At 35.0% G+C, this 25996-nt stretch overlaps 1 protein-coding gene across 2 annotated transcripts in view; it reads right to left on the bottom strand.

Annotated features, from left to right (window-relative positions):
- Positions 1–25996, bottom strand: part of LOC131961872 (ribosomal protein S6 kinase alpha-3) — an 80301-nt gene that overhangs the window by 8115 nt on the left and 46190 nt on the right. Inside the window, exons 3-18 of one of the 2 annotated variants that reach the window (XM_059326787.1) lie at positions 21414–21530; positions 18677–18758; positions 14643–14723; positions 14410–14489; positions 12730–12836; positions 12580–12617; positions 12038–12180; positions 9525–9595; positions 8962–9050; positions 7951–8015; positions 6629–6731; positions 6432–6541; positions 3441–3566; positions 3266–3355; positions 1528–1686; positions 578–739 (exon numbers count right to left, since the gene is read on the bottom strand). In XM_059326787.1, coding sequence (XP_059182770.1) covers positions 578–739; positions 1528–1686; positions 3266–3355; positions 3441–3566; positions 6432–6541; positions 6629–6731; positions 7951–8015; positions 8962–9050; positions 9525–9595; positions 12038–12180; positions 12580–12617; positions 12730–12836; positions 14410–14489; positions 14643–14723; positions 18677–18758; positions 21414–21530 — 1623 coding nt within the window. The remainder of the gene's footprint in view (positions 1–577; positions 740–1527; positions 1687–3265; positions 3356–3440; positions 3567–6431; positions 6542–6628; positions 6732–7950; positions 8016–8961; positions 9051–9524; positions 9596–12037; positions 12181–12579; positions 12618–12729; positions 12837–14409; positions 14490–14642; positions 14724–18676; positions 18759–21413; positions 21531–25996) is intronic. The other variant, XM_059326788.1, reaches the window with a different exon arrangement.

Genomic DNA, 25996 nt, shown 5'->3' with positions numbered 1-25996 from the left:
AAATTAAATTATTATAAATAATAATAAATAAATAATGAATATGTTTTTACTTTAAAGGTTGGTTGGATTTTTTTATTATTTTTCTAACTTAAGTTCTTTTTTGCAGTTTCAGCACTTATTTACATAATAATAATGAAAAATAATAAAATAAATAAATAAATAAATGAATAATGATAACAATAATAATAACAAAACAATTATATTTGTTTTGACAGTTTCTTGCAATAATAAATGTTGTAATTTTTGGGGAGGATTTTGTTTAAATACAACATATCAGAGGGTTAATTTTCGTTTGGTCCTCATGTTGTTTAGTTAAAGTAAAACAAACGCAGCTGAGAACAGTTAAAGGTTTTTGCAGAGTTCATTTCTCTTTTCATCACTCCATAAATCAGAAAACAATGTCAACAGCCATAAAAAAAGATCACTTTTGGCACGTTTTTAAGAATAATATGTTGTTTAAATCAGACTCTAACTGATCTATGCACCTACAAGCAGAAATGTTCAGGATTTAAGTTAGAAAACAAAAGCTAAATGCAACTAACAGCGAAACAAAGAGAGATGAAGAGAGACACCGTACCTCTGGAGCGACGAAGTTGGCGGTGTAGCACGGCGTCATCAGCAGCCCGTTCTCCGCTCGCAGCTGTTTGGCGAAGCCGAAGTCACAGATCCTGATGGACTCGGCGTTCCCGCTCTCGTCCACGTAGAGGATGTTGCTGGGCTTCAGGTCTCTGTGAACCACCTGCACAGACACGCCAGGAGAGGTCAGCACAGCTTCAACATGATCAACAGTTCCTTTAAAGGCTGCAGGAAGCCAACACCGAAGCCTAAATACACTTTTAATGTCATCAAACACAGAGGAAGGGTCTCCCCTCGTCCTAAACTGGACTTAAATCCATACTAGAGTCATTCTGGTTGAAGTTTTAAAAGTATTAAAACATCATGAAGGATTCGTCAAAAGCGAAAACATGGTATATAATATTTTATCATATTGATTATCTATTATTATTTATATTTACTTATATCTATATTTATGTTCCTGACTGTTGCAGTGGTTTTATTTATTTATTTATATTTGTATTTTAATTCTGTGTATTTTTGCACATCCCCGCATCAATATTTCTGCACATCTTTCACAAAACTATTCTTTTTTATTATAAAACAGTTGTATTTAACATATTTGTTGTAGTATTTTTAAATACCATTTCATATTTTGCACATATTTTTAATACTATTACTATTTTTAATGATAATATATATATTTTTTTTATTTTAAAGAAGAACGTTCTGATTGTAACAGACTAAATCTTAAGTCTGACAGACATGTAGCATGTTATCTAAGTTTTTAAGAATTTCATCTTGCAGAACAAAGGGGCTGCTGGTTTAATGGATCTGGACCTGAGTGGGCTCTTCTATCAGAAAAACTCCAAAAAACGAACACCACTAGAGTGGTCCTTTAATAGAGGTGAATTGTCCAGACTTCCTCTTTGTTTTCACACATTAAACCAGCTGAAGGGTTTTCAGACGTACCCCCTGTACGTGCAGGTACTCCACCGTCTTGGTGATGGTGTAGAGGACGGCGCTGGCTTCTCTCTCGGAGAAAAACTTCTGGCGGAGGATTTTGTCCAGCAGCTCGCCTCCTTTCATCAGCTCCGTCACCAGGAACACGGACCGGCCGTCGTCATACACCTACCGCACGGAAACAACAGAAATAACACAAGCAACGCCTTAGTCACTCAATTGTTCTGAGGAATAATTCACTCGGCTTCACACCTGCCAAGTTTGGTGACTAAAAGATGCAGCGTGAGGATTATGGATCACCACATATATTCCTCTTTAGTTCCTGGAAGTGATGCAAGTGGTGCCGGCTTTTTCACCCAGCAGCAGGAGGATATTTTTAACTCTAATAATAATTATGAGTGAGTCATGAAACTATTAGCATTTTTTGTTCACAAGACAAACTCAGGTTGACCGAGTGGTGAGAAAGTGACCCTGACTGAGTCACTCTGAGCAAACACAGCAGAGACGGAAAAACGTGATCCAAATCATAATCAAGGCTTGTAAGAAAAGTCTTAGAAAGCTTATATTAAGGTTCTAATATTTAATATTTTATCTTATGGTTGACTGTAGAGATTTTGTTATAAATCCCCTTATTTATTTATTTATTTATTGTTTTTATCCATGTGGATTTTTATTTTTATTATTATTTTTAAATGGGATATGTTCTAAACACGGAGTGGTTCTAATGTATAAAATCAATATAAACATTTTCCTAATTCTTTACTTCACCTTAATGTGGATTTTTATTTTTAATATTAGATTTTTATTTAAAAAAATGCTGTATGTTCTAAGGGAGAGTTCTAATAGGTATGTGTAAAATCAATTAAAAAAAACCCCAACATAATCTTTCAGTATCCTGTCTTATTTTTGACTGGAAAAGTTCACATTTAATCCCTTTTTTATTGATCTATTTTCCTTCTTTATATATTTTTATATAATGCCACATGTTCTAATGAGAGATCATATTTAATGTATAAAATAAATAATAAGAAACCTTTATGGAATCCTTTTTTATTTATTTATTCATATGGATTCTGGTTTTTATCTTTAATACTATTATTCATTTATTTCTCCTTATTTTATAAAATACTATATATTCTAATCAGTGAGCGTCACATAACATGTTTAATGTATAAATTCAATTAACCCCCCCATTAGAATCCTTCTTTTTGTCTAATTGTTAACTATAAATATTTGCATTTAATCCATTTTATATTTATACATTTTCTTTATTTATGTGGATTCTCTCTATTATTAATATTGTTATGATTATTATTATTTTATTTATTTATTTATTTATTTATGTAGATCTATATATCTATTTTAATTTTATATAGTGTGAAGGTTGAATTATTTTTATTTATTTTTTATTTTATTTATTTATGTAGATCTATATATTTATTTAAATGTTATATAGTGTGAAGGTTTATTTATTTTTATTTATTTATTTATGTAGATCTATATATTTATTTTAATTTTATATAGTGTGAATGTTTAATTATTTTTATTTTTATTATTATTTTATTTATTTAATTATTTATGTAGATCTAGATATGAATCTTTATTTTATATAATCCTATATGTTACAACATGAGTTGTAATATGTATGCATAGCAAGTTAAGTGTAAAATTGTATTTATAAAAAGCGGCGAGTCCCAGAATAATAATTACAGTGTTTTTCTCTGAATAAAATGGATCAGTGACTCACGTCCTTGAGGGTGATGATGTTGGGGTGTTGTCCGTATCTCAGCAGGATCTCCACCTCCTCCGTCGGGTCTCTCTTGGCCTTGTTGATGATCTGAGACAGCAGACAGTCAGTGTTCAGCTGGAGTTAAAGCACCTGTAGATAGACGCTGTGAGTGTGCAGCGGCGTGGCGTGTTACCTTGACGGCGTACTCCATGCCGGTTCCTTTGTGTACGCAGCGTTTACAGATGGAGTAGGAGCCGACGCCGATGTCCTCTTTGATCTCGTAGGCGTCTGAGAACTGAGACGTGCTCCGGTGAAGCTGCTGCATGCAAAGACACAAACGTCAAAGCAAACATTACTAATAGTGATCATTCATAGAGGGGTTTTTATGAGATGAACCCAGAACAAGCAGACGACAACCAGAGTCCTCACTCGTCCTTGAGGCATTTTATTTTGGTAAAATTGTGCAGAAAATAGTTGAAACCGCATTTATAGCTGCCACTTCCTCTTTTCTAAAGTACTATACTTAAGTAGAAATTTGAGGTACGTGACTATTTCCATTTTATGCAACTTCTACAAGTGCTGGTCAACGAATTAGAATAATTTGAAATAGTGCAATCATTAAATTCTTTGAATGCATTTTTTGTGCAGAAAGCAAATCAGGTGTTCACCGCACCTGTCCTACTCGTTAGACTAATCACAGAACTCGTTACCTGTAAAAAAATTTGCTCAGCTGAGCTTTCCAAAGGCCCATTTAGGCCATTTAACTGTGACACTGTTGTTTTATTGAATTAGAATAATGGAGAAACCGTTTCATTGAATTAGAATAAATGCTCGAATTTTTGTTTTCTGTGAAGAGTGTTCACTGTGCAGTATAAAGTCAGGGTTGAGTAGAATTTCTAAGTTGTAAAATCAATCATGGGTAAGCAGCGCGACCTCTCAACCGGAATAGTGGCTCAAATTCAAGCCCTTCGCCAACAAGGCTTGACCCAAACTAAAATTGCTGAGCAGCTCGGCATCAGCCAGTCTTCCGTCTGCAAAGCTCTCAAGAAAAACTGCAGCAAGCGCACCAACTGTTCCGGCGTCCGAAAAACTTCTGCTCGCGACAACAAGCAGCTGAGAAAGATCGCAGTCAGCAACCGGTTCAAGTCCACTTCCGAGCTCACCGACTTGTGGAACAAGCAGACCGGCGCTGACGTCTCCAGATCAACCACTTACCGTCGTCTGCGCGAACTCGGCTTCAAATCTCGCGTTCCAGCAGTAAAACCAATGCTGAACAAGAAACAAATGGCGAAACGGCTGAAGTGGGCCAAAGAACACGGCGAGTGGACTGCTGAAGACTGGCAGAAAGTGGTCTTCAGTGACGAATCACGCTTCTGCATCTCCTTCGGTGACCAAGGTCCTCGTGTCTGGCGTCGTGGTGGCGAAACCTACAACCACGAGTGCGTGAAAAGATCCGTCAAGTTTCCCCAGAGCGTTATGGTCTGGGGATGCATGTCCGCTCGAGGTGTAGGGAAACTCTGCTTCCTCAAGAAGACTGTCAATGCTGCCGTATATCAAGATGTTCTGGAAACGTTCCTGATTCCGACTGTTGAGGAACAGTTCGGCGAAGAAGACTTCATATTTCAACAGGATCTTGCACCGGCTCATGCGGCAAAGTCGACCAAAGATTGGTTCACTAAAAAACAGCTTGAAGTTTTGGCATGGCCGGCCAACTCGCCTGACCTCAATGTCATTGAAAACCTTTGGGCCATCGTCAAGCGGAAAATTCGCGACAGAAAGCCTACTACGCTGGACCAACTGAAGCAGAACATCGCCACTGCCTGGGAAGCTGTGAGTGCGGAAACTTGCGACAAGCTGGTCAAATCGATGCCGCAGAGACTTCAGGCAGTCATACAAGCCAAGGGGGCAGCCACAAAATACTGAGAAAGTGATGATTCTAATTATAATAAAAATTATTCTAATTCAATGAAACGGTTTCTCCATTATTCTAATTCAATGAAACAACAGTGTCACAGTTAAATGGCCTAAATGGGCCTTTTGGAAAGCTCAGCTGAGCAAATTTTTTACAGGTAACGAGTTCTGTGATTAGTCTAACGAGTAGGACAGGTGCGGTGAACACCTGATTTGCTTTCTGCACAAAAAATGCATTCAAAGAATTTAATGATTGCACTATTTCAAATTATTCTAATTCGTTGACCAGCACTTGTAAACGTGTACTCCCCTTCATCTTAGAGGGAAATATTGAACATTTAGCTGCACTTAATCTGCCTGGCAACTAATTTTTTAGATCCCATTTGATCCCAAATTCATATTTTTGCCCCAAGATGTTATTGTTATTGTTATTGTTATAAGTCTACATACTATGAAATTGTGTATATGTTTGCACATAACCTCATCAATATTTCTGCACATTCTGCACAAAACTATTCAGCTTTTTTATTCTAAAACAGTTGTATTTTACTTATTTGTTGCAGTATTTTAATACAAATTCATTTTTGCCATATTTTCATTATTATTTTTATTATAATATTTAAATGTTATTATAATAAATGAATAAAATATGGTATATAATATTTTTCTATATTCTTTATTATTTGTATTATCTATTATTATTTATAATATCAACTTTTTTCTATATTCATGTTCTGAACTGTTGCAGTGGTTTTATTTATATTTATTTGGATTTTAATAATAATCTTAATATGTTTATTAAATGTACCAAACACCATTTAAATTCGGATTTTTGCGATTATTACTTTGTATTTTTTATATACAGTGTGAAGGTTTAATTACTATTATTATTATTATCATTTTATAAAAAAAATATGGAAAATATGGTATATGATATTTTATTATATTCTGTATTTCATTATTGATTATTATTTATAATATTTACTTTTTTCTACATTTATGTTATTGACTGTTGCAGTGGTTTTATTTATATTTATTTATATTCATTTGTATTTTAATTATAATCTTAATATGTTTATTATATGCACTAAACACCATTTAAATTCCTTATACTGTTAGTAAGAAACCTACTTGTCTTTAAACCTTATTGTGACTGTAAAACATGTTAAATGATGGTTTTAGGTGTGTGTGTGTGTGTGTGTGTGTGTATGTGTGTGTGTACCTGTACAATAGTATTGAACATGTTAAATGATAGTTTTAAGTGTGTGTGTACCTGTACAATAGTATTGGGTTGTGGTTGTGTGTCCTCTTCTGTTATGGCCACAAAGCTGAATCCTCTGAACAGCTGATGGGCGTTGGCGCTGGGAGGAACCCCCGGAGAGTCTGAGAGAGAGAGAGAGCTCAGTGAGCAGGTTTTATTGAGGATGCAGTGATCTGCCGTGTGAAGAGCAGCAGCGTGACAGTCGGTACCTCGGGGTGTTTTAGCTGTGAACTCCGGATCGAAATAGAAAGTGTCGTCAGGTCGTCCTGCAGCCGGTTTGAACGGAGGAGGGAGCTCTCTGCGGAAGAGTTTCTGCAGGCCAGAGGAAACGTTGGACACAGTCAGAAAGACTGAATATCAAAAGTTATGTTCATATTCAACCTTTGTGCATCACTAGGAACATTTTTCAATTTTAATTTTTACATTTTTTAGATGGTTGTTTATTGACACTGCACAAAAAAATAAAAAAAAATGCTTAAAAATGAACACTGTTGCTAATTATTGATGGATCCAAGACTGTAAAATGTTTTTTTATAAATTTAAATAAAAAAAAAATTAAATAAATAAAAATGACTTCTTGAATTTAGTATACATAAAAATAAATACAATTTAGATTATTATAAAATCATTATTATTTTAATAAATCTAATTATTGTTTTAATTCATGTGGATATTTATTTTTATTTTTTATTATTATCATTATTTTTTTTAAATGCCATTTGTTCTAATCAGGGAGGTTTTAATATGTATGCATTACATGAATAATTTATAAAATCAATATAAACATTTTCCTAATTTTTTACTTTAAAGGTTTGCCTTAAATCACCTAAATGTGGATTTTTATTTTTAATTTTAGATATTTATTTTAAAAAATGCCATATGTTCTTATCAGGAGAGTTCTAATATGTATGTGTAAAAACTAAAAATAAAAATCCTTCTTGAATTTAGGATACATAAAAATAAATATTTTTTTTTTTTTTACATAATAGGGTAAAAATTCTGAAAATTAATTTAAATTTGGACTGATGTTGGCATAAAAGCAGGAATTAATTTAAGAAGGGAAAATATTTGTACACTACGTTTTTTTAAATTATTATTTTAAATCTGACACTGGATAAAAAATGCATCAAAATTCACGTTGTTGCTAATTATTGCCATATCCCAGACTGAGAAAAAAAAATACAGAACATAATTAAATATTTGTGCCTGTGTGTTTTAAAGAGAATAAAAAACGAACAAAACAAAAGTAGTATTATGTTATCAAACTTGCATTTAAAATATTAAAATTCAGAAAAAATCATTAATATTTGGTAGTTATCAGCAGGATGGATGGTGATTAAAAAATGTAACTCGGTAAAAGCGGAAAATAACAATAATGATAACAGGATTTAAACTTTGAGGGTAACTTTTTTATAGGTACGCAGAAGGATTAAATGCTTGTTTTTGTGCCTCAATGCAAATCTCTCATCTTGTTTCGTGAACTAAAACAACCAAAACTAATAAATAAAGTTGATTAAAAGGAGACACTGACGTTCCAGTCGATGGTGCTGAAGAAGTGATGCCTCTTGATCTCCTCCACGCCGTCCGGTCCGGCTCCTGCACACAAACAATCAGGAGCAATCAGAGCATCTGTTGGGACTATTTTCAGCAGCGGATTAATCCAAACTTTGTGTTGTTGTGAGTATTTCTGGCAGCAGCAGGGTGTGTGTAGGACTGAGTCTAAATAAGCTGCAGCGTGTGTGTTCAGTGTGTTTTTAGTAGGAGCTCCATGGCTCAGAGCTCTGATTCACACTGTAGTGGGAACATTCATAGTTTTAATGGGATTTGTTGAAAAGAAACTAATAAAAATGGAAGGAATATATTGAAATGTTTCTAAGGGCCGATATCAACCAATAAATTATTATTATTATTAATGAATAATAATAATAATAATAATATAAGGACAAAAATAGAAATAGGAAATTAATAAAAAAATAAAAAATACTATTTTTGTAAAGTTTTACCTATTAAAACCACAAAACAAATGAAATTAATTAATTAAAATATATATATATATATATATATATACTTAAAACATTTCATGGTTCCAGCTTCATAAATGTGGAAATTTGCTGTATTTCCTTTTAATAATGTTAATAATTTATTAGCAATAATTCTGGTTTGTTTTTTTCACTACATAATTCCATATGTGTTCTTTTATATTTTCCATGTCTTTAATATTGATCTACTGTGTTATAAAATAATGAAAAAAAATAAAGAAAAACCATTGAACGAGAAGGTGTTTACAAACTTTTACACTTAAACAAATCATTTTTGTAATTTTTTTTCATAATCTTATATTTATATTCATATTTGTAATCTCTATTGTTACCTATTTTGTTCATTGCTTTTTCTTTAAATGATCCTATATTGTGATTGTTTTTGTAACTTTGGAGCAATCTGGAACCAGAATTTCCTATAAGTTATAATAAAGTTCTATCTTATCTTATCTTTTGACTGATACTGTACTGTACATTTTTATATATATATAGTTTATTTTTACCTAGTCTGTTTGCAGGGTTGCGTTTGAAAAGGTTCCTGAGGAGACTCTGAGCTTCTGAACTGAGAAACTGTGGCATTCCCAGCTTGGCCCTGTGAACACAAAGAAACACACAAAAAACAAAAACATTGATATATATATATAAAAACCAGAATAGCTGCAGCCAGATTTGAGCTGTCCATATTGTATATCCAAACTGAAAGTATGAGAAAGACTAGACGACACAGGAAACACAGTCAGCGCTCTGCAGATCGTCTGCTCAGCGTTTTCCTTCTCAGAGTGAAAGAGAGACGACAGAGGAAGCAGGACGGGTTAATATTTCCTCTATTGTTTTATTCTCTCATTCTCTCCATCCTGATAAATTACTACCAGAGTCCATTTCTCCGTCCTCTCCTCCTCCTCCTCCTCTTCTTCTTCTCCTTGAGTGCTGCACTTTATCTGCTCTGATATAAAGTGTGTGTGAGGAGGAGGAGGAGGAGGAGGAGGAGGCTCCTCTCAGTCAGACAGTCAGTGAGCTGTTATAAAAGCTGTTAGGAGGTGATTGGATACGGTGTAGAGTTTCTTACTTGAGGATCATGGTCATCGTCTCTTTCCGGTCTTTGCCTTGAAACGGCAGCGTTCCCGTCAGCATCTCGAACTGACAGAAAGAAAAGAACAACAACAAACACGTCTAGGTCAAAGCTTTAGACTTCAGAGGCTTTAGACTCTGCATTTATACTTCAGACTTTATCCTCTGCAGCAGCTGAGGAAATGCTTCAGTGTCTCTATTCATCCAGGATTTAAATCTAGACTCATACAATTTGGTTTAAATTCTGTTTTATATGCAACCCAAGCTTTCTTTAACTGTAAATAATTAATCAGGACAGGACAGATGTTGATTGTTTTTTTTATGTATTAAATTTATTATTTTTATCTGACACAGCATGAAAAATGCATCAAAATGAACATTGTTGCTAATTATTGCCATATCCCAGACTGAGAAAAAAAATCCTCCCAGCATTGAGGATACAGAACATAATTAAATATTTGTGCATGTGTATTAAAGAAAATTTTAAAATAAAAAACGAAAGTAGTATGATGTTATCAAACTTGCATTTAAAATATTAAAATTAAGAATAAAATCATTAAATCTATAATAATAATAATAAAAATAGTAATAATAAAGAGATGAAAAATAGAAATAAAAATAGATAGATAAACTTGAATATATTTACATTCAAAACAATTTAACCTATTTAATGTATAAATAATAATAATAATAATAATAAATAATGAATATATATAAGTTTATCTATTTTTATTCCTATTTTTCATATCTTTATTATTACTATTTTAATTTCTTATTATTCCTTTTTTATGTCTTTTTTCCATCTCTTTATTATTATTATTATTATTATTATTATTATTATTATTATTATTATTAATATTGTTACAATTAATAATAGTTTTAATTATTTACAATTACTATTCTTTATTTTTAGATTTCTATTTTTTCCATCTATTTATTGTTATTATTATTATTATTGTTCCTATTATTATTATTATTATTTATTATTATTACTATTATTATATCAGCATCACTTATTATTATTAATCATAAAATGAATGAACTATATTATTTTTTATTCATATTTACCTGTATATTTATTTATTTTAAATTAATTTTTTTGTTCACTTAATATTTATCTATCTTTCTCTCCATGTATACCATGTCGTTTATTTACCTGAAACCTACAAACTAAAAGCTGATTCATGCCCTGAACATTTAAATAAATGAAACCACGAGGGGGAAAGATAAAAGTGTTCCTGCTTGTGTTTGTCGGCTGCAGCTCATAGGGTGTTGTCCCATTAGTCGTTCACTGTGTGGCATGCAAAAAACCTGCAAGAGCCTGATTTCCCACAGCGTGTCGGGGCTTTGAAGGTGGCAGGAAGTCACCACAGTGCACTGGTCACGTCTATAAATATCTCGTTAACACATCAGATGAACAGACTAGTTATTGAAGCTCGTAGGAGAATTATTATCTGGGTTTTTGTTCAGAATAACTGAGAAGAGCTGACAACTACAATAAATGATCAGTGTGTTCATTTAGAGCTGCACAGACACAGACTCACTTCATCAACCTCTCAGGTGTTTCATCTGTTTAACACGTGCAGCTGTTACACATTTTTAATTAGACATTGTCTGCAAGAACCAGAACCAGATGTGAAGGAAAGAGAACGAGATGAAGAGTGTGAACTCTGATTCTGGTGTCAAAATATTCATCATAATATCTCCCTGAACTACTATGAAGTCATGTTTCACTTCAAGACAGCTGCAAATTAACAAACTTTTAGAAACTCTGTCCCGAAAAAACAAAAAAACAATAATAATAATTTCACTATCTATCTATAAAAGCAAAAAGTGTGTGTGTGTGTGTGTGTGTGTGTGTGTGTCTAGTTCATATCTCTCTGACCGTTAGTCAGACTGACCTCAGATTTCGTATGTGGCTTGTGCATGGCACGAAGGTGTGCATCCTCGATTTTGAAGATTTTTGAATTAATTTTTCGTACCTTATGAAAAGTAAGTGTTTTATGGATTTGCAGACATTGTAGTGGTCTGCATGTAATGTAATAACTTTTTTCACTTCTTCCTACGGGCACTGCACTAGTTAATTTCAAACCACATAACTAAGAATTTGAATCTGAATGTTAATTATTTTAAATCATTCATTTCTTATAATGGTATTAGGGCCAGTATTAGTATTAGTATTAGGGCCACATTTAGACTCATTACGAGATTTAAGTAGAAAAAAAATTACAAATAGTAGATGACTACAGTGATTTTTTTAATTTATATTTTTTTTACTATAATTCATGCCATTGAATATTTGAATTTTACTGCACAAAAGACAATTTTGAGTTCTCCCTTTTCCATTGAGGTGCAGGACATATATATATTTATAATATATATTTGATATATTGTAGTGAAAAACAATGTTACAGGAGTGAAAATCACCCTGAATCTGCTTGTTGGGGTTCACAGGATTAACTAAGAAATGATGTGATTAAATAAGTTAAAGAAGATGCTGTGTGTCGTCACCATGAGAACGCCGTACGACCACCAGTCGGCGCTGTGTGTGTGTCCTCGCCGGTTCACCACCTCGGGCGCCATGTACTCCACCGTCCCACAGAAGGAGTAGGCCTTGTTCTCGTGGTCTATCGACTCCTTGCTGAGGCCAAAGTCTGAACAGCAACAAAGAAATCAGGAGGCGATAAAAGAGTTATCAGAGTTTACAGCAGCGCCAGGTAACACAGAGTCAACACAACATTTACTCAACACACCTGTAGAACTTTACTGGAGGCTTTGGGTTTCATGGTACGAAAAGAAATTTACTTCATTTCAGAAGGAAATGTTGAACTTTGTCAGTATTATTATTATTATTATTATTATTATTTACAAATTTAATAAATTAAATAGTTTTGAATGAAAATATATACAAGTTTATCCATCTATTTTTTTCTATTTTTCATATCTTAAATTAGTTTAAAATACACACACACATAAACACACACAAACACAAACACACACACACACACACACACACACACACACACACACAGAGTGGGTGTAACATTACGCACCAGTCAGCTTGATGTGTCCCTCTTCATCGAGCAGGATGCTGAAATAACAGAAAATCTTTTTTTAATGTATTCTGAAGGAAATGTCTGCAGCCATAACACAGCATGACTGTGTGTGTGTGTGTGTGTGTGTGTGTGTGTGTGTGTGCCTACTTCTCTGGCTTGAGGTCTCTGTAAATGATTCCGAGGCCGTGAAGGTGATCGAGGGCGAGAGCGAGTTCAGCCAGGTAAAACTTCACATCCTCCTCCGTGAACATCACCTACACACACACACACACACACACACACACACACACACACACACACACACACACACACACACACATACACACACAGGAAAGGAAAGGAAGAAAAGGAAAGGATAGGAGACGAAAGGAAAGGAAATATGAAAGGAAAGGAAAGGAAAGGAAAGGAAAGGAAGAAAAGGAAAGGAAAGGAAAGGAAAGGAAAGGAAAGGAAAGGAAAGGAAGAAAAGGAAAGGAAAGGAAAGGAAAGGAAAGGAAGAAAAGGAAAGGAAAGGAAAGGAAAGGAAAGGAAAGGAAGAAAAGGAAAGGAGACGAAAGGAAAGGAAAGGAACACACACACACACCATAACATCATTAAAACTGACTGGAAGGTAAAACTTATTTTTTAATATTGTACCAATAATTTGCATCAGCAGTAAAAAGCCTCAGCTTCGTCTCGTTCCTGCTGAGTGAGAAATAGTTGTTGCTAGGCCGATCCTGATAACCAACAAGTGACTTTATTGGAAAATATATTGCCTTAGAGATAATTGCAATATTATTATATTATATACATCTTTTTTATTGAGCAATTACCGCAGTGCACCTAACCCTGGAGTCATCAGGAGCTCAAATATTGAAACAGACACAAAGGTTATAATTAAATAAGGTAATAAAAAAATAAAGTGCAATAACCTCTAATACAAAATAAATTAACAAGAAACATAAAATGATGATTAGAAACATCACTCCAGGTAATTATTGTCATTAATCATAAACTGAATTCTCTCTTTTTGCAGTGATTTGTCCACATGCAAAGAAGCTTTTTGTGCTGATTTTCCCTTACTGCAGTAAAAGTACTAATACCACTACAAGTTAAAGTCCTGCATTCAAAATTTACTGACGTAAAAGTACAAAACTATCAGCATCAAAATGTACTTAAAGTATCAAAAGTAAAAGTACTCGTTCTGCAGAATGGACCCACTCAGATTGTTTTATTTATTATTAGATTATTATTATTTTGTATTTTGTTTCAAAGGGCACTTTGTTGATAAATGTTCCTTTTAATGTTCAAAAAATCTTTTAAAAAAATTAATGTATAAAAATAGATAAATAATAGATTGATAAATAAATAATATAAATAAATAATAATTAAATAATACAAAAATGATTGAATAATAATAATGATAATAATAATTATAATAATTATTATTATTATTATTATTATACAAAGGGACAAAAAAATATATATATAATTACAAATAGGAGATGGCTTCAGTGATGTTAAAAATACAACAAAGCAAATAAAATAAATGAATTAAAATGAACTTAGATTAAAATGATCATCAGTGTTTTCTTTAGTTATGTTTGCAATCAAAGAAAAAATGTTTGGGGAATAAACGACATAATATGTGACGAAGACAGGATGTGTGTCATTTTGTAATAAAATGAGAGTAAAACAATCTAATTTCCCATGAGGGATAATAAGTTCCTGATTAACACAGTTGCTTTGTTTGTTCCATATGTTTCTATTGTTCTATAATCAGCAGTTTGCCCCTCAGATCTGACTATAAACAGGGTAGAGGAGAGGAGAGGAGAGGAGAGGAGGTACCTCCTTAGAGAGCCGGGTGAAGAGATCTCCTCCTCTCAGGAAGTCCAGGATCAGGTAGAGCTTCCCCTCCGTCTGAAACGCTGAGGGAGGAAAGAGAGAGTCCTGATAAGATCTGAGGAGCTTCCTGCCTGCTCAACGTTTCCACGTCGAGCCCTGCTGCCTGCGAACAGAGCTCTGATTGGCTGCCGCGGCGCCGGTGACTCACCAGGGCGGCCTGTGATTGGTGGACTCACCGTAGTGCAGCTTGACGATGAAGGGATGGTTGACCTCCACCAGGATGTCTCTCTCCATCTTTGTCCTGACCCGGTCACGCACTAGAAACACAGAGAGAGAAAGAAAGAGTGGAAAACACATAAATCACCAGATACACTTAGTGAAAAGCCAAAATAAAACAGACTCCCTTATTTGGTTCTCTGTTTTGGCTCCGAGAAGGCAGCAGATGAGTAACTGAGTCACGGCGAGAGAGGGAGAAAATTAGAGACAAGAGTTTAAAAAGAAAAAGTAACGAGCCAGAGAGGAGAGAAACAAGATGTTGGGGTTGTTTTTCATTGTTTTTCCTCCTTTCCTCTCCTCACGTGTGCTGTATTTCTCTCTCTTCCTCCCTGTCTTCCTGTCATATTGTTTGTGAGTTTTCTTATACGTTTGGACGGGTTGATGGCTAGTTTCGCTGCCACAAACTAGAGACCTGGAGCTTTCAGAGGACGGATGGTTTTACACACTAATATTGACAGTAAGAGGGTTTCTCAGCAGTCAACATACAATTGCTGAAAAATACAGAAATCTCTAAAATGCCAAAAGTTTTTGAAACCGAACCACAACATGGATTTCCTCTCCAGTGTTTCTCAACGTTTTGGTGTCTTAATGTGATATTCTGAAGAAATTATTGCAAAATTCTGCACCAAATCTGTGTAACAAATGGTATAAACCTGGAAGTGTTGCAACAACTTGTGAGACAAAACTGAGCATGGCAATGGACTTGACAGTGATATCATGGCTAATTCTTGTGGCAATGACAATAAAGGGGGATTCTGATTCTGATTCTCATTTTTTTCCACCAGCAGATGGTGTTTGACTGGAGTCGAACATCACTTTCAGAAGTCACTCCTTCCCTCCCTGCAGCTCCTTGTGTCTGTCTGCTCTCATGTTAGGGTGTGAAATTCCATTTTGGGTGATGACGAATCAGCAAACACAAGAAAAACAAAACCCACTAAACCCATTTAGGAACAATTGATGTGTTTGAGAGCAAAAGACCCTCAGCTCTCTTCCAAAGTTTCCTCAATTCCTCGGCTGACTTTCTGTCTTTTAGACCCTGTTTCCATTTAGCAGTAACATGTTTTCTGAGTGATCAGAACACAAGTGGACAGCTCTAAATAAAATACAGGTGAAAACCACATTAGGAGGTGGTTCAGGCTGCATGTGTCCACATTCAGACAGTAGAGAGAACGGGTCTGTGACTCTGGTCCACATTAGGGACCGCCTCTACTCTGCTACCGCCCCCTGCCCGAACGGTCTGTGCATTTATTAATGATGAATTAATTACTAGGTTTAATTTGATCCAAAACTTATTAAAACACAAAACACATTTAAATATGCAAAATTACTGTGAAAACTAACCTCATGGCTCTTCGGGGCTAAAACTTAAAACACTGAACTCCTTGACGTTTTCTTTACAGTTTAATCTCAGTTGAGTCAGTTTTACAATGACAGGATCAACTCTCATTTTGTCCTTTCAAAATAAAAGCATCAGGCTTTTGCACAGTACAGTATTCTTCAAGAGATTCTACCAGACTAACTGTATTTCCCCTCTGGGATAAATAAAGTATTTTTGATTTGATTGATTTGGTATATATACATAATTTTGCATAGGAATGCATGCAGTGATTAATCATAAATAAAAAAATAAAAAAAGAACACAGGATTTGTCGAGGATGGGATGGTTGCTAAGGGAGCGATGAGGAACTGTAAGCTGCACATCTGTCATCTACACACCTGTAAGCAGCTGTGCTTCATGCATTTCTCAAACTTTATTCTGCAGGCTAAGGAAGATTTGTATTGCAACCGGCCGATACAGTTAAAAACTGCAACGCATTTGGTGTTTCTCAAACAGAAAACGATGTATAGTAGTGTTCAATATAATAGCAGTCCAATATGACTAACCAGATTAATCCAGGGTTTTAGTATATTTTTATTGCTACATGGCTAACAAGGTACCAGTAGGTGCAGTAGATTCTCAGAAAACCAACAAGACCCAGCATTGGTGATATGCAGCTCTTAAGGCTGTGCAATTGGGCAATTAGTGGAAAGGGGTGTGTTCAAAAAATAGTTTGCCATGTTGCAATAAAAAATAAACTAAAAACCTGGATTAATCTGGTTAGTCACATTGGACTGCTATTATTTTGAACACTACTGTATGTGTTAATGTACATACAGAGCAGGGAAGTGAATCAGATCACTAGTGGTCACTGAAGACACATGTGGAGACGCTGCTACTGCCAGAGGAGAAACCAGGCTGAGAGCTGTCCACTTGTGTTCGGATCACTCAGACCACATGTTACTGATCAATGGAAACAGGGTTTTAGAGGCTGCAGCAGCCTGGGAGCTTTTAGTGAGGAGATGAAACTAGAAGATCTCAGGAATCCACTGGTACCAGACCTGCCCACTTTATGCTCATAACATGCAGCTTTAGGTAAAAAACACCAGTATTCTCATGCAGCAGTAGTGTTATTTCTGCACACTGGGGTCCCTAAACAGTCTGTGAGCTGCATGAATCAGGTCTGAGTGGAAGCTGAGACTCTTGTGGATTCAATGAGTCCAGTTTTCTTCATGTGTGATGATGTTAGTGAGTGAAACTTGAGCTCAGTGTATAAAATGAGCTGCTGTGACCTCTAGGATAATCACAGCCTCATGAAACTTTACAGCCACAAACTAGAGACCTGGAGCATTCAGAGGATGGATGGTTTTCCTCACTAATATTGACAGTAAGGGGGTTTCTCAGCAGGCAACACAACACAAGTGCTCAACATACAATTGCTGAAAAATACAGAAATCTCTAAAATGCCAAAAGTTTTTGAAACCGAACCACAACATGGATTTCCTCTCCAGTGTTTCTCAACGTCTTGGTGTCTTAATGTGATATTCTGGAGAAATTACTGTAAAATTCTGCACCAAATCTGTGTAACAAATGGTATAAACCTGGAAGTGTTGCAACAACTTATGAGACAAAACTGAGCATGGCAATGGACTTGATATAGTGATATCATAATGTATTATATATGAATATTGGTGCATCCTGGGGTCCCTAAACAGTCTGTGAGCTGCATAAATCGGGTCTGACTGGAAAGCTGAGACTCTTGTTGATTCAATGAGCCCAATGTTGTATAAAATGAGCTGCTGTGACCTCTAGGATAATCACAGCCTCATGAAACTTTACAACCACAAACTAGAGACCTAGATACTGACAATAAGGGGGTTTCTCAGCAGGAAACGCAACACAAGTGCTCGTCACACAATAGTCAAAAAATGCAATCCTTGCAGAAATCTTTTCGTTTCTTGTTAGTTTTTTAAGCCGTATCAGTCTGGATTTTTCTCTGGTGTTCCTCAAGGCCTCATTGTCCTTATATGGTCATTTATATCAATTCCAGAATGGTAAAATAAGGTCAAATGTAGCTGAAACAACTTATGAACGTATAAGAGAGCATAGAAACGACCACAGGGCTCTATGAATTACTCACTTTCATAATTATTTGTATACTTTTTAAACAGAAGCAGAAACAGAAACAACTTTATATGCATAAAATGTGTAAAAGTGAGTTAATTTGAAGAACTACACTGATTTCTTTGCTTTGTGTACTAGCGAGGGTGCACCTTGTAAATCATAACAGCAGGAGAAAACATATTAAAGCAATAGAAAATGCCCCAGACCTTGAATTTTTGTGTTTTGTGTTCCTAAACAGAGGCTAAAAGACACCATAAATTGATGCAGAACAGGTAAAAAGCCTTCTAAATTGTGATGCAAGTTACTTTATACTTTGGTTTTGGGTTGCAGGAGAAGAAAAATGCCTAAATTAAATCTCAAAATAGCTACAATAGCTACTTTAATATACTAATGGAAGGAACATGTCACCCAGTGCAACAGTGTGGCTCATTAATGTAACAACTATGAAGCTCTTTGGTTTTGTTTTTTTTATGGGATTTGCTGACATAATCAGGCATAAAAACATATTTTTTTAGAAAAAAAAAAATCTTCATTTTAAAGACGGTTTTGTACCTTTCAGTGTGGCTTTCTTCAGGACTTTCATGGCGTAGAGCTGACCGGCGTCTGGCCCCGTGACCTTCCTCACCAGAAACACCTAAAAACAAACAAACACAAACAAACACAAACAAACAATGAACGCTGGAGTTGGAGCAACTTCCTGTCTTCCTGTCAACACCTTTCCTTGCAGCCATGCCACGCCCACATACTTTAAAAAAAAAAAATGAAATTGCAAACCAGTTTTGTAATCACAAAGTTCTTAAGATGACCACATTTTAAGTTGATCGAGTTAAAACTGCAGGAGCCCTTCATCACAGTACGGAGCCTGAAAATGGCCAAAAATGGCCAAAATGTGACATTTAATCCAAGATGGCCGACTCGCTGTTAGTTTTAGGGTATGGATCCAAGAGGCTTTTTTGTCTGTCTCCGCATGTTACATCTGCCTACCAAATATCGTTTGTCTATGTGAAAGCTCACTTAAAAAATGATTCGACCATTGTTTTTCTTCAATTTCTTGTTCATTTTAATGCCTGGTACAACTAAAGATACATTTGTTTGGACAAATATAATGATAACAACAAAAATAGCTGATAAGAGTTTAATTTAAGAGCTGATATCTAGACATTTTCCATGGTTTTCTTGATAAAGATTTTGGTTATTATCATGAAAAACATGGAAAATGTCTAGATATCAGCTCTTAAATTAAACTCTTATCAGCTATTTTTTGTTGTTATAATTATATTTGTCCAAACAATTGTACCTTTAGTTGTACCAGGCAATAAAATGAACAAGAAATTGAAGAAAACAATGGTGGTCGAATGATTTTTTCCAGGACTGTATAAGTGATGAACAGGGAGCTCTATCTAAATCCTTCTCTTCTCCTTATTTTTCTTGTTGCTGTTTCCATCAAATCAATCAAATCAAATCAAAATTACTTCATTGTAGGGTCTGTAATATTTGAGTTATACGTATTTTAATTATTTGTTCACTTTTTCTCGTACTTTTTGAAGAGCCATTACCATGTAGAATATCTGCCTCTGCTTCCGAAGAAAGATTGTTGTTATATTTGTTGTAAAAATAAACAAATACATTGTGAAATAGAAGTGTGATGTCCTGTGTGATTTCTCAGCATCTATACTTAATGTGTGTGTGAGTTTGTTTGGGTTTTTCTAGGTCATACTTATGTAGATGAACAGAAACAGAAACACACACACACACACACACGGCTCCTTAGCTGGAGGCTAATTGTTCATTCATAAAGACGATGATACTAAGCGGAGTGTGAAGGACCCTCGGCCTGCCGTCTCCATGAAAACAGGCTCAAAACAACACAGGTGCAGGGAAACATTACACAAGCACTGAGAGGTAGATTAACCCTTAATACAGCACTCATTGAAATACTTGCAAATTCCAAATTTCAACCCTAGAGAATATTGGAGGATATTACATACTGCCAGAATATGTAAAAAAAAAACATACAGACCCGGGGGAGGGGAGGTAATATTTAGAGAAATTAATTTACGAGATTAAAGTGGCAAATCTACAAGAAAAAATGTGCAGATTTATGAGATTTAAAGTGGTGAATCTGCAAGAAAAAAAGTTCCTTTTTTCCACTTTTTCTCGTAAATCTGTGACGTTTTTCGCGCAGATTTGCCACTTTAAATCTCTTGATTCTGCGACTTTTTTTCTTGCCACTTTAATCTAGTAATTTTGAAATTTGAAAAACTATATTTGGTAACTTCAGTGGATCTGAAAATAAGGTCCCCGTGTCTCTCTGTGAGGTCGTAGAACCACATGGATTTCTTCCAGCTAATCAGCAAAGATCAGGCTACGTCACAGGGGTAATATTTGGAGAAAAAAGTTGCAAATTTACTAGATTAAAGTGGTAAATCTGCAAGAAAAAAGTTGCTTTTTTCCACTTTTTTTCCTCGTAAATCTGTGACTTTTTTCGCGCAGATTTGCCACTTTAAATCTCTTGAATCTGCGACTTTTTTCTTGTAGATTTACCATTTTAATCAAGTAAATTTGCAACTTTTTTCTCCAAATATTACCTGATCTTTGCTGATTAGCTGGAAGAAATCCATGTGGTTCTACGACCTCACAGAGAGACATGGGGACCCAGGTTATAATAGTTAACGAAAACTAACGAAAGAGATTCGTTATTCGATTCGATAGAGTTTTTTTAAAAACGATAACTAACTGAAACTGTATTGTGTGGTTACAAAACTAACTAAAACCAACTAAAATTATAGTGAAAATGTCCTTAGTTTTCATTTTTGTCAACTTTTTTCATACATAATTCAGTGTTTCTATTTGAACCTGCAGGAACACATGGTAAATATGTTTACTGAGACTGGGATGTCTACACTCGAAACAAAATTCAAAACTGTAAGAGTTAATAACCTTATTGGGGCTGAGATGGATAAACCAAAGGAAATAAAGACTAAATTTATTATGACCTCTTTGAATCTGGCACCCAACACATAGCCCATTACAAAAAAACTAAAACTAATAAAAACTAAACTAAAATTAAGCATTTTCAAAAACTAAAAACTAAACTAAAACTAGAAAATTCACTCTAAAAACTAACTAAAACTAACTGAATTTGAAAACAAAAATTCACAACGAAATTAAAACTAAAACTAATGAAAAATCCAAAACTATTATAACCTTGATGGGGACCCCAGTTTGATATCCACTGAAGTTACCAAATATCGTTCTTCTCCCGATAAAGGGTTAAACACACACTCACCTTGCCGAAGGAGCCCTGTCCCAGGACTTTACGCAGCTCAAACTGTCGCGGGTCGGCCTTCTCCGATCCCTCCTTCACATGATGAGTGATGCTGATCTCCTTGATCGGCACATCGTCCTGTAACACAAACACAAACACAGTCCAGGTCATTATTACAGCCTGAGCTCACACAATAAACATTGTTTGTTTTTATTGTTTTATTTGGATCCCCGTTAGCTGCAGCACAACTGCAGCTATTCTTCCTGGGGTCCGACATATAATATACAGTACATTAGGGTTGTCACGATACTAAAATGTTCAACTCGATACCAATACTCTGGAAAATATTCGATACTCGATAACATTTTCGATACCACAAGGATAAAAACAAAGATCCCAAAATGTAACAGAAATATTTTTATCAACAAGAAAAATGCAACATGTAAAAATTAACAGAGCCACAGGTTAAATATTTATAATAAAAAACAGTTGTGCAAAAAGAAACTGCAACTATGATAACAAGCTTCAGATACTCGTATCCGGATACAACCTTTTAGTATCGATACTTTTTTGAGTATCGATACTTTTGACAACCCTACAGTACATACAACTTAAATTAAAACAAACTTAAATAATTAAAAATGGCAATAGTGAAGAAAAAAGAAACTAAAGAAAAGAAAACACCAAAAAGAAAACCAAGATGATAAAAGATAGCAAATGTTCAAAGTCAGGATCTTTTATACATTCTTTACACTTTATACATTAAATGCACTATAGCTATATTCATTGCGTAGTAGTTAATATACCTTACTAACATATTATTCTATATTTTTTAATAGTAAATTAATAGTAATAAGGTTAATTTATAAATAACAATTCATAATTAGTATATGTATCCATTTAAGAGATGTTTTTCCAATAATAATTTAAAGTCTTTTGTGCTAAATGTTTGTTCAAATTGTTTGGGAAGTGTTCCAAGTGCTGTGTTGTGTATGTTGCTGATCTCTTCGCTAAAATGAAGCTTTTTGTATAAAACATATGAGTTCTGGACATGATTAATTCATGTTTATTATCATGACATCCCTACACTACATCCCAGAAGGAAATATTTTACTTTTAAAGTCCACTTTATTGATTTGTTTTCAGATGAAGATGCAAAACATAAACGTTTTCTTCCATTTTTGTCATTAGTTGGCATCTATTTAACAGTTATTTAGGTCATTTTTTTCACGCAAAAATGAATTTATTAGTATTAATGTTGAGGTCTGGACAGTTGGTTGGACAAAACGAACACTGTGAAGGTGTCACTTTGTGCTCTGAGTAATTGTGATAAGCAATTTATTCATTTCTACAAACCTGACAATTATTTTTAAAAAGATTAGCAGATGAATCCATAAAGATAATAATTATCATAATGATCATAACCACTATCTTTCAAGGAACATATATTAAAATTACACCATTAATCACTGCCAGAAACCATAAAAGCTAATTACAGTGTCAGATTTTGACATTTCTGACGCTCCTTGAACAAATCATGTGCGTCTGGAAAAATAACCAAATCCAAGCTTGAAAAAATGCCATTTAATCAAAATCACTTTAAAATTTTGCCAAAAATAAACCAAGTGTACTAACAAGAAACTGTTAAAAACATTAAATTCTGCCCCTCAGAGACACTGTGAAGCCATAAATGACTCAGCTGAGACCAACAAACACGTGACAAAAATTCAGTGAAACTTGGACTGAACTGCAGGCTGTTTACACAGAGGAGAGGGGAGAGGACAAGACAGGCTGTATAGCATGTGGAGCCCCCAGTTTTTCTCCAATACAGGTAACACTTGTTCTATAGATAGATTAATTTTTATTCGAACAATTTATTCAATTTAATTTTTCTTTTTTTTTTAATGATTTATGTCATGATAACTGTGTTTTTCTGCACAAAAGACATTTTGAGTTATTCCTTCTTCTGGCCATTAATGCTGTTGTTTCCATAGATCTGCAGGACTTTTATATTGAATTGAATAAAATGTGACAGGAGCAAAAAAAAAAAGCCTTGAACCTGCTCAGGGTACAGAGTCGTAATAGTTCAAAATGAGCTCCAGCTTAACCATCAACAGTTAAATAAAAGTTCTAATTATGACATTTAAAAAAAAGTCATAATTATGAGATAAAAAGTCATAATTATGAGATTTTAAAAATCGAAATTATGAGATAAAAAGTCATAATTATGAGATTAAAAAAAGTCAAAAATATGAGATTAAAAGTCATAATTGAGATAAAAAGTCAAAATTATGAGATTTTAAAAAATCATAATTATGAGATAAAAGTCATAATTATGACCTAGAGTGTCATGACTTTGTATCTCATAACTTCGACTTAATATGGGCAAAAAAAAAAAAAATCTTAACAAAGCCAAGTTATCACTTCTTTTTGTAATAAACGGCAGAAACTGGCTTCCATAAGTTCAGGCATGTCATCTGGGTGTTTTTTTATTTAATTTTTTTTATCTAAAGTGCATTGTGGGAATGAGCAGCGCTGTGATCAGTGTGAGCATGTCTCCCTCTTCTATTCCTCTTCACATCTCAGTGAATCACACAACAGGTTGAGCAGAGCTCCCGAACGTTCGTCATCCGCTCAGTGGGAAATTAAACACACACACTCAAACGGGACACACACACACACACACACACACACACACACTTACATGCACACACACATGGATGAACAGTTGTCATGGAGCCACCCCCGGTACCTGCTCCCCGCTGTAGCTGAGTGACTAATGACACCATACTGTGTGACTGTACTCAGCGACACCGGCCCTCCTTTAAACTCTCTCTGAAGCCTCCTCACTCCTCGCTCCGTGCACTCTGGATACCGATGCAATACACCAAACAAATCAACACATCCAGACTACGTTTCCCATCATCCTCTCTGCTCCGAGCTCCAAAAACACATCCTCGTCTCCCTGTCACTAACTGTTTTTCCTTTTCTACTCCTATTGCTTCACTCTCTCCTTCCTCCGTACCTGTAGCTCCCAGGTGGGTGACCTGCTGGCTGCCGGGTGTCCCAGTGCATTGTGGGTCCTGTAGTCCCGGCTGCGGCTGAGGCTCTGTGGCGCTAACATGCTCCTGTGCATCGACTGCGAGGCTGCAGGATGGAGCCGGCGCCGTGCCTCGTCTGTCTATCTCTCTCTCTCTCTCTCTCCCACTTTCTCTCTCTCCCTCAGAGACATCTTCCCCTCCCTCCCTCCCTCTTTCTCGCTTTTTCTATCTTTATTTGAACCATTCTCACCTCTCCTCTGTGGTTTGCACCTCTCTCTTTCTGTTCTCTCCCTCTCTTCCTTATGGGAAAAAGGTCGTAAACTGGAGTAGGAGGTGGTGCAGCCACATGTATGGGCATGTATTCAGGTACTTTTACTCAAGTAATAGTACAATTACCTCACTATAAAATACTCCAAGTAGAATCAAAAAAGTACAGAAGTTTTATCAGCAAAATCTATATATAATAGGTGTAATGCAGAATGGTGCTTTGAGTGTGTTATGTTATTATACATTAGAATTTAACTAGTAACTGTTGTTTAGCTGTCAGGAAACTGTAGTGGATTGTGGATATAAAGTCGCAGCAAATGAACTTAACAGTCTGAACCCCACCATCCCGTATTAAAATGTATGTTTTCTTTAAAACATCGCCAAAAATAAACTGTTCATCGTTGAAGAAACTGTGAAAACAGGCTTTATTGTTGAAATTTGAACTTTCCAACAGCCCTTGAAGGGATCATAGGTTCTGAATGTTTCAGTTATAAAAGGTGACCAAACACAGTTTAAAATGTTGATACCTGTGTCAGAATCTCTTTATTCTTCATGTGTCATTTAAAATAAAGCGTTTTCACTAAACAGATCCTGTTAAAAACATTAAATTCTGCTCCTCAGAGCAGACAGGAGAGGCTGTTTACACAGAGCAGAGAGGAGAGGACAGGAGAGGCTGGAGACATGACAATACCTCAATATGTACAATACGTGGAGAAAACTGGTTTTACAACATTCATGACACTTGTGGGCACTTGGAAAAGTGTTTAGATATAAATTCCATTTTATTCTATTCTAGTATTTATTTACTTATTTTACATTCAAATGTCATTCTAACTTTGTTATTCTGCACAAAGACAAGTTTGAGTTGTTCCCACTTCTAGCCATGATTGTGCTGATTCCATAAAGCTGCAGGACTTATATCGATTTATATATTTTTTTATATGATGCAGTTAAATACAAGGACACAGAGAGGGAAAATGTAAAAAGAGCAGAAAACACCCTGAATGAGCTTGTTGGGGTTCAGAGGGTTAAACAGTGACAGCTTCTTGATAATCTCTACTTCAGCTGGATATTGAACCTCCAAACTTTTTGGTGCCAAACAACAACAAAAAAGCCCTGAAAACTGTTCTGAGGTTTGAGAGCTGGAATAAAATGTTGCTTAATTAGTCTTTGATCAGATCGTTCCAGATTCTAACCACATTTTTACACTGCACTTTGTTAAGGCAAGCTTCTTGAACGCCTGTTAGTGTTAAAAAACAACATTTTTCTCAATGTAAGGTGTTTAAAAATAGGCTG

The sequence above is a fragment of the Centropristis striata genome, chromosome 23, assembly GCF_030273125.1.
Source record: "Centropristis striata isolate RG_2023a ecotype Rhode Island chromosome 23, C.striata_1.0, whole genome shotgun sequence".
In the NCBI taxonomy this organism is placed as follows: Eukaryota; Metazoa; Chordata; class Actinopteri; order Perciformes; family Serranidae; genus Centropristis; species Centropristis striata.
Note: the sequence above shows the minus strand (reverse complement) of the source record. Positions and strands in the feature narration are given on the sequence as shown.